Here is a 9909-nt window from a genome sequence, read left to right on the forward strand (position 1 = left end):
TCAGGTCCAGGAAGGCCACCACAGTATGATTAGTGGGGGTTTTATTATGGGCATCTCTAATCTTTTGACAGAGATAAAGCACTTGATCTGAGGTGCTATGTCCTGCTCTAAAACCATATTGTTCCTTCGGAAGAAGGTCGTGAGTATTCAGATAAAAATTTAGTCTCTTTAAAATAATTTTTTCCATTACTTTGCAGGTAATACATGTCAAGGAAATGGGCCTATAACTTTCAGGTGAAGAGGCTTCTTTATTAGATTTTCTAATAGCGATAATAATTGCCCTTTTCCAATCTCGGGGGAGCCGCTCCCGACTCCAAGATTCATTCGTGATATCCAAAAGTCTTCGTTTCCGCTCATTTCCCATGTGGATTAACATCTGGCCATGAATTCCATCAGTTCCAGGCGATTTGTTCGCTTCAAGATCTCCAAGCGCCATCTCTAATTCTTGTAAAAGAAATTCTTTCCTAAAGATTGGATTTCCAAGTTGAGAAGAGCGACAACCATGTACGATTTTGCTAGCCCTTTTCTTTACTGTCTTTTCTTCATTAAAAAACTTCAAGATACTCATCTGTTGATAATGGGATCCTAGCAGATTAGCCGCATGTTTATCATCCTGAGCAATATGTCCATCTTTATCCCTTATAGTATTGCATTTCTTTACCTGTGGCTGTTCTTTGCTAATGTTTTTTACTAGTTTCCAGTTTTGTAACGGGTGACCTTGAATCAAGTTCTGTGCATAAGTCGTTCCATTTTTGTCTCTTAATAAGAGCATAAGCACATTTAATCTCTGCATTTACTTTATTTAGATTAGTTCTGGTCAAACTATTGTTGGAATTGACTAAATTGTTATGTAGCGGTTTTCTTTTTTCCAACAGTGGCTGTAATATAGCACAATCATGAGTGAACTAGCGCCTAAAGTTCTTAACTTTTCCCCTGGGGATAGATCTCCTAGCTGATTTAGCGATTATTTTTTTCAAAGTGATCCAATCACTATTGACATTATTACACAGGGGCTTTAACTTTAGTTCATTCAAATTAGCAAAAGAGTCCCAGTCTGCCTTTTTAAAGTTCCAGTATTTTTGTAAGCTAGTAGTAACAAATGATTTACTGTTAATTTCAATCAGGACAGGGAGATGGTCACTTCCTATACTCTCCAAGACAGTCCAGTCCACTTGCTTCCAGGAAACAGGATAGGACTAATAACAGATATGTCAAGAGCTTCCGAAGAGTTATAACTATAGGAAGTATTAGTTGTAGAGCCATCATTTATACTAATAAAGTCACTGTCATCGATCATGTTAATTAATTCTACACCTCTCCGGTTTTAGTCAGTGCATCCCCACTCTGGATGTTTAGCGTTGAGGTCTCCAACAAGTATTGAATTCCCATCAAAGAGATTTTTAGATCTGAAGTCAAAGCTTCATTATTTGGTGGATGGTATATATTATATATGCTGAGAGGTTTACCCCTCCATATAATCCTGATTCCCTGAACTTCCTCTGAACTGAAGTATTCTTCACAAAATATATGCACATTAAAAAACATGTGGCTTTATTTCACAAAATGTGTGGAAAGGTGTAGATATTTCAAATAAAAATAAACAACTAAATTGTGGTTATTTTTATTTTTATTTTTTTTATTTTTATTTTATTTGTTACATGAATGCTAACCAGCCTATGTAGTATTTGGCTCTTGTATGGTATTGCTGTGTGTGTGAGAAGAAAGTAAATTTTGTTTCTCAAAATTATTGTTCGAATGCATTACAAGTTTAATCCAGGAATACTGATCCAGCTTCACTTTGGTTTTATTTCTTCTGGGGTTGAGGCTGCTTTTGATGCAGGCTTTGTAAACATATAGTACAATGGCTACCTCTTATATAAATCACGTTTGTTCTAAATTTTCGAATCAATTAAGTGACAGACTTGATAAAGCAGCTAATTCAATACTGCTGTATTTTGTTCTGTTTTTGACTATTTGGTTCATTAAAGCCGATGATTCAATTAATCATTCAATCAACTAGCATCCACTGTATTTTTTGCATGCCATGCCATGTTGTATTGTTTTGATGATTGGTCCATGATGGCACACTTTGACCAAGTCCCCTAATCATTTTATTTCTTTCTAAATCTCTAGTACAATAAATATCTTTCTTTCATAAATTGATTTTTTTTTTCCAGCAACTTAAATACTACACTCAAATTTTTGTAAGAAGCACCAAAGGAAAAAATGCCCAGGGCAGAAAAATAAGTGGAATAGAAGCTATGCCTGGAGAAGATAAAGTATGTTTTTACTGGAAGTTTTTGTTTCATATTTTGATGCAGTTATGTACAGCAGTTACTATGCAGTTATTATTCTACGTGTGATTTCTATCAGAAGGGAATTTAATGCTTTTAAATGATTAGAAATATGAATTTATAGTCATAAAAGCATTTTGTGAATTTGTAGTATATTTTGTTCTAGGGTCTTTTATAATTTATGCTTTCTTAAATAGAAGTTGATTTTGTGTGTTGTATTTATTTAAGCATGACGATTTAAAAGTGATGCAGTTTAACAACTGACATAAAAAATAAATAAATTTTTAGGTATGAATCTGGAGTCAGATATGTCTTTTCTTTTGTAATAGGTGTCTGGATGGTTGATAAAAAATAATTTTGAGTCCAAGATCAATAAATAGAATCACTTTAAACTTTGAAATATCCTCTCATCATTTCTATTTCCTGTTTTTCAAATTTTTACAGATCCTTGTCACCTCTAATGACTCACGAATCCGATTATATGACTTTCGAGACCTATGCTTGACATGTAAATACAAAGGATATGTAAATTTAAGTAGTCAAATAAAAGCAAGTTTCAGGTAAGTTCATGTTTTGTATTTGTAGAATTAATGTGTTCTTAAATGCTATCTTTGTTGTAAGAACAGTATTGTATCAGTGGACATTCATATGTTTCCATATATGTATATATGCGTGTACTGCCGTAAGGTAAACTGCAGTATCTGCAGAAATGAGTTGTTTATATGTTTGAAGAAACACGTTTTGGATTCCATGTGAACAGTTGAAAAATTTTGGAATTTGAGGATTTTGTACTATTGTCAACTTTTTCTGTGTACTAGGTTTTATAGCACAGAACCAAGTTATTGAGCATAGATCATTTTATTGTAAAATCAAAACAGTTTTGTGAATGTGATGCTGTTTTCAGCAGCTACATTTGTGCAGACTTCTTAACATTAATTCCAATTAATTTATTTTTTAATGAAATTCTTCATCTTTTAAATTGTGTAACTGAAGCACACCGATCGGCTAAGAATTGTGAATGTAAAATTGTTTTTAAAGTTTTGAATGATTTAACAATAGGGTGGAACGAAAATGACCTTAAATTTTTTTTTCAATTTTTTTGGTTTGCCGTAGGGGGGAAAAAATCATTTAAGTTTAAAAAAAGCAGAAGAAATTTCATTGCTTTACTAAAACATCTTTAGGTGCCGCAACGAGCTTAAAGTTTGATAATATCCGAATTTTCCATTTAACAATGAAATTCCTTTTTCTGCTTTCCTACTGTATATAACGGCACAAAATATGACTGTAAATACATTTTTTAAGCATTATATTTGGAAAAAAATACTAATTACAAAATACAGTTTTAAAAAAATCATAATCTTTACTAATAATAAAGCTGAAAGTCTGTCTGGAGATCTAGGTCTTTGTCTGGAACTAGCGCCTAGACCGTTCGGCCGATTTTCATGAAATTTGGCACAAAGTTAGTTTGTAGCATGGAGGGTGTGCACCTCGAAGCAATTTTTTGAAAATTCGATTTTGTTCTTTTTTGTACTCCAATTTTAATCACATTTATCCGAGCAAAATTATAAGATGTACGAGTAAATTACCAAGTTGTCATAACGTGGAACCGTAACATGCGCAAGCCAATTGGCGAGAAATTCTTCTGACATTATTTGTAAATATAAAAGCAAACCAAATGACCTTTTAATTTTTCTACAGCGGAAAAAGCTGTGCGGGTATCACTAGTATACTATAAAACCTTAACTATTCCATTTTTACCATTTAAAGTATTCTTAATGATTATAAATAAATGGTTAAACCTGTATGATGTTTGTGTCTACTTTTTTGACACATTAAAGTGGTTTTTTTTTTTTCTTTTTTGTACCAAATAATTTTTCTTCCAAATAACTCTTGAGTCAATTTTTCGTCTTCTGCGACTGAACCATACTTTTTAAGAGCCGCTTCGGGGTTACAAGTTTCACTTTGAGGGATTCACTAGACAAATGTTTTACCAAGGGGGATTCGGTTATTTCATTTTCACCCCATAAGATCAAATCGATGTAATCTTTGGCAGCAAAAAATATTTGTTGAACTTTAAACTCCTTAACCCAGCTTCTACTTTGTGTTCTTGCATTCCTAACATGTTGTAATCCAAATTCTCTTACATTTCTACACTCTTTGCATAACATAGCCAAATGGAGATTTTCTGTTGCATTAAAATACCCATTTCTTCATATAACCTGGTCTATAATGTTCTTAAAATCATGAGAGTGATATCGTGAATGTAAGATACGTTCAAATAAATATTTAGAGCCGTAAGTACGAGAAGGTTTTAACTCGATGTTAAACCACGCAGGAGCATACGCATTGCCCACTTGATCCATACAAGAAATGGATCCTTTCTTGAAAAAACAAGAATGAATAATGATTACTATTAATGTATTTCAGTATTATTATGTGTTTCAAACAACTTTAGAGAAATACCACGCCCATATAAAGGAAACTATACTTTACTGCACTTTAACAATGTACTGAGTCAGAGTCTTGAGATTTTCAGTCGGATTTTTAGTTGCCACGTACAATCGAAATATATGGTTGGCAAATGTAAGTCATCTGGAGTGAGGAAGTTTTCCCAGGTTCCTTAAAGATAAATCTAGTGAGCAAGTCCCACTTGATATAATGACACCCATATCCAATACATATTTGTGATCGGTACTTATGTCCTGTATGCTCTCAAAAAAAAGGTTATTTTCAATAGGTAAGGAAGTAACCTCAGGAAGATTAGAACAGGTTTCCAGCTGTTGACCTATTTTGTCTTTAAATTCATTTGATTCTTTTGTTTTACTATCTAAGAATCCATTAGGCTTCTATTCCTGTTGTCTCAAAGAAGCTCTTGACCAAATGTAATCTATTCTGGAAAAAAAGTCATATATATTTCACTTACAGAAAGATCTTTTCCAGCCACACTTTTTAGGCCGTCTCTAATAAAACAGTAGCATTTCATTACATCTTCGTAAGTAGGTAGCAAAATTTCATTGAAATCGCTAAAGATTCCAAAATAGGACATTCTGACGTTTGTCTCGTTTGCACTTGTCTAGACTGAGCCATTGCAACTCACAACAATGAAGTATCTTACCAACTAACGAAATTTTTCGTTACTCATTAACTCAACTCAACAAAGAAATTGACACTTGATCTGAGCTTGGCCCCATTCTTACAAATAATCACTGCTGACCAGCCCCCGCCCCATTTAAACATCCGTTGCTGCAATGACTCAAGCTTCCAGATGGCAGTGCATTCGGCAAAAAGTGCGTTCTTACGAAACTTACTTTGCTCTTGCGGCACCTCAAGACATAATCCGAACAACAAAAAAAGTTATTGTTCGACCTGTTGAGCATAAAAATTGCTTTTCGACAGCATTTGAAGCATAAAGATGAATTTGAATTTTTTTTTTTAAATTTTAAATGTAGCAAAAATTACAATTTTGCAAAACTTTATGCTCTTTGCGGCACCTTAAGACGTGCTTCATTATTTTTCATATTTATTTTACATCTTGTTTGCATGAAAAGGCAACTTTTCCGCATTACGGCAAATTGAAAATCAAAAACCTTTTTTTTTTTCGTTCCACCCTATTTAACAGTTTTCAGTATAAAAATTGCTAATTTTTGGTGCTGTAATTAATTTGTACTGCAATTTATCTGTTTCAATAATGTGTAATAGAAGTATCATGCAGAATAATTATTTGTTTCTTTCTTTACAAATGTTTCAGTCATGATGGAAAATACATTATTAGTGGGTCTGAAAATCAATTCATCTACATTTGGAAAACTTCTCATGATTGTGCAAAATTTAGAAGGGATAGGAATGATTACTGGACTGGAATAAAAGGTGCACTCTTGTATGATTCTTTAAATGTGACTTTAACGTTTTTTCTTTTTGTTTGATCTTCCAGTAAAACGTAATGGAATCAGTAATGCTTATCTTGAATACTAAAAACCTAGTGTCAGAAATGCCATGAAATTGTCGCTGACAACTGATGAGCAATGAAATTGTTTAACACTGACATTTTGTGTAAGCTGTCCCAACTGAATGCAGCACGAGTTACGTGAGGAATATCAACAAAACTTATTAAGAATAATTTTTGTAACTCAGATACTCTTTCTATGGTGGCATGATGGTTGACACCAGACATTCTCCCTTGCGCCTAGCAAATGGTCAATCTTCCCCTTTTTTTTTTTTTAGAGTTATGCTAAGTTTTCCCATTTCAGTAAATTTTGCTTTTTATGCTGCAGTCAAAATACAGTGAATTTGAACTTCAATTTCTAGAAGACTTCAAAGAGGTGCCAAAGTTTTCTGTTCACATTTAGTTTATAAAATGATACTATGAAGTTTTAGATGCGATAAATTCTGGCCATCTTTGTAAAAGTGCCAGAAAATGAACCCTGAAATTAGGGTTTTGCTAGCCATTTTCTGAAGTTAAAGGCAGCAGTTTTTCATGCTTCAGACAAGTACCAAACTTTTTAATGGTTACTATATTTCAGGATCATGTTCAGATTATCATTACATAGAAATAACCACGAAAACTCGAAGCATTTTTCCAGAAATGTGACACAAAAATCAAAATCTGAAAACCAGTAAGTGATGTAGATCTAAAGCAGTAAGTAGTGTAGATCTAAGAATCCAGATCTAAAGAAGTAAGTACAAAATCAAATTTTGGTGAACTTGAAAGGTCTTATGTCACAGGAAAGGTAAGGGGGGGAGTATGATTATTTGAAAATGGAATTTTCGCTTGTTAACTTCAAATGGGTACATTTATCTACATTCAGTTAATGATCGCCGAAAAAATTAAATGCTGAATAAACTAGTACACTGTTACTTACTTTAAAACATTAGTAGGATTTCAACAACTTTAAATTGGCTCTGCAAAATAACTTCCAAAGAGTTTCCTTAAATTTGTCGTGTTTTACAATTTACTTACTAGTTATGTGAGCTTATTTTTTTTAATGGGGATTAGAAAACAAATTTAATACCCGAGTGCAGCACTAGACCTTCTTTTTTTTTTCCTTAAGTACCGCATAGTTAACTGGAGTGGCTCAAAGATACCCTGAATGTCTGTACTATATGGCAGGGTGGATACTGAGGGAAGCTGCTCTAAAGGGAGTATTCCTGTATACCTCCTGTATTGTTTTTAGCAGTGAAAAAGGTTTTCTATTGTGTGGAAAGGTCTAACAGTTCCATTCACCAAGTGCAGAACTCCCAATTCAATCCAAATTGAACTTCATTTAGATAATTGGATTTTTTTCAACAAAAAAAGTCAAATTTAATCAATTACTGTATGTGTTGAAAATAGGTGAGAAAAATTGTTTTAAAAGAGAAAACTTCTAATTAATCAGATGACAAGGCAACACTTTCAAGTGTTAAGCATACTTGCATGTGCTGTATTAGTGCTGTGTTCTTGATATACTTTAAACAAAAGTCATTGCTTTATGAATATCCAAGTCAAAGTAAACTTTTTGACTAGCTTTGCGGAGGGAAAAGCGTGTGTACAGAATCATTATTTTGTAAATCATAGTACATTTCCGTCTTTTTTTTTTTTTTTTTTTTTTGAAATTCAAAAAGTAATTTGTATAGTAGGAATTTGGATAATTGGAGCTCTACTGGATTGCCATTTGACATAGCTCAAAGGTTTGCTTTTAATACTATTTATTTTCTATTTTAGCCGTTTATCACCACTTTTATTTTATGCAAAATATGGATAAAATGTGGGATTTTTTTAAATATTTTTCTTGTTACTTATGCAACTATTAGTATCAATTTTTTCTGGTGAGAAAATCGTGCATTGAGTAACTAAGAGCTTTACTTTCATTTTGATTGATTACTAAGGATATTTGCATGTCTCTAGCTCATAATGCAGTTGTGACGTCTGCAGTATTTGCTCCAAACCCTTCGTTAATCCTGAAGCAGCTAGAGAGGGATCAAGAGGATGAGTGTGCTCCTGCATTGGATCACAGTACAAAATGTTATGTGATGGTCAGCGCAGATTTCAACGGAAATATTAAAGTGTTTCTCCACAAGCCCAGAGCTGAAAGTACTAACATTTCGTAATTATTTTCTAGTCTAGAATAAAAACTTTGTACAGATTATAAATCTATTCGACTGTGTGTTCGTTAAATATAACTTTTGTACAACTGTTGCCTACTAAATTGAATTCTAAAATTTTTAAAGGCATTGCATGTACTTACAATTTCATCTGTAATTATATTTTATTAAAATTTGCTTATTTTATTATCATTTGTGTTGTTGTGATTTCTTTTAAGAAAAAAATTCATTTTCTAAAATGAAGTATCATCAATACTTCTTTCATATCCTCCTAAAGTTAATACTTGATATATATTCTCATGAAAAAGGACACCAGGTTCAGTGCATATTAAATCAACAAATGGGCCGTGCAACACCATTTTTGATTTTAATGAAACTTGATATTTAATATGTACTAATGTTCCGTTCTCTCAAACTGTTTTTTTTCTTGGAATATAGCTATATTTTTTCTCCGTGGATGAGCATAATTTGGCATTTTTTATCCTTTTTCAAAAAGTTATAGTAAATTTATTTAACTTAGTAGTAGTATCAAACACAGCTTATTGTAAAGCTGAAAAAAGTGAACTTTTGTCTGTGCATAAAAAAGAAATGATTTCAGTTAAACCTAACTAGACATTTTCCTGGGTCAAATCTTGATTCAAAAACGGCCATCTTAAGCATTTCGAGCATGAAAAATACGATGAGGAACTTGCAGTACTAGGCTTTTTTTTCCTGTTGTAGTTAGTTATGCATACTAGAAGCAGAGAAAAAAAAGCTGATGCTGGTGACCTTTATTATGAAAATTTGTTTGAAAAAAATGAAAAATTGGCTTTTCTCTCCCCAAAAGCTACTTGCAAGTTAGGTAATAAAAATTTGGAAATGCTAGCGTAAGAAGCTGTTATATTGCCCTTTAAAACAAAACAAAAGTCTGTCCTGTTTTCCGGCGTAGAAGAGATATATACGCTTTTAAAGTAATACAATAATAACTTTTGTACAAAAGTTGCTGTTGCTGAAAAATTATGTTTTGTAAATATTGTTAGTAAATATTAAAAGGTATTTGTTATGGAAAATCTTGTTTTTTTAAATATATTAGAATAAAATTTGGTTAGATTCTATTTTATTAGGTACCTGGACGGCTTTGCCCGTTGTAGAAAATTAAAAATTCATTTGGTTTGCCTGTATGTATATTTACAAATAACGGATGATGAATTTCTCGCCAATTTGCCATGGTAATTTGCTCGCCCATGTTACGGTTCCACTTTATGATAATTTGGTAATTTACTCATCCATGTTATGATAATTTGCTCGGTAAAATGTTCTTAAAATTGTAAAAGAAAAACAACAAAATCGATTTTCAAAAAATTGCTTCAAGGTAGCATAAGGCTTCCCTTATGCTACAAACTAATTTTGTGCCAAATTTCATAAAAATCAGCCGAACGGTCGAGGCGCTATGCAGGTAACAGAGATCCAGAGACACAGGCTTTCAGCTTTATTATTATTAGATATTTTTCAGCCTTTTTTTAAGTAGTGTACGAAAGTTATTGTATTTCTTTAAATG

At 32.5% G+C, this 9909-nt stretch overlaps 1 protein-coding gene across 3 annotated transcripts in view; it reads left to right on the plus strand.

The window, feature by feature from the left end:
• Positions 1–8557, plus strand: part of LOC129230962 (WD repeat-containing protein 44-like) — an 86672-nt gene extending 78115 nt beyond the window's left edge. For 2 of the 3 annotated variants that reach the window (XM_054865209.1, XM_054865214.1), the window contains exons 18-21: positions 2178–2279; positions 2739–2854; positions 6043–6161; positions 8176–8551. In XM_054865209.1, the coding sequence (XP_054721184.1) occupies positions 2178–2279; positions 2739–2854; positions 6043–6161; positions 8176–8378 (540 nt within the window). In that variant the 3' untranslated portion in view covers positions 8379–8551. Of the gene's footprint in view, positions 1–2177; positions 2280–2738; positions 2855–6042; positions 6162–8175 lie in introns of all 3 variants that reach the window. The other variant, XM_054865222.1, reaches the window with a different exon arrangement.
• The last annotated feature ends 1352 nt before the right edge of the window (positions 8558–9909 follow it).

The sequence above is a fragment of the Uloborus diversus genome, chromosome 1 (assembly GCF_026930045.1).
Source record: "Uloborus diversus isolate 005 chromosome 1, Udiv.v.3.1, whole genome shotgun sequence".
In the NCBI taxonomy this organism is placed as follows: domain Eukaryota; kingdom Metazoa; phylum Arthropoda; class Arachnida; order Araneae; family Uloboridae; genus Uloborus; species Uloborus diversus.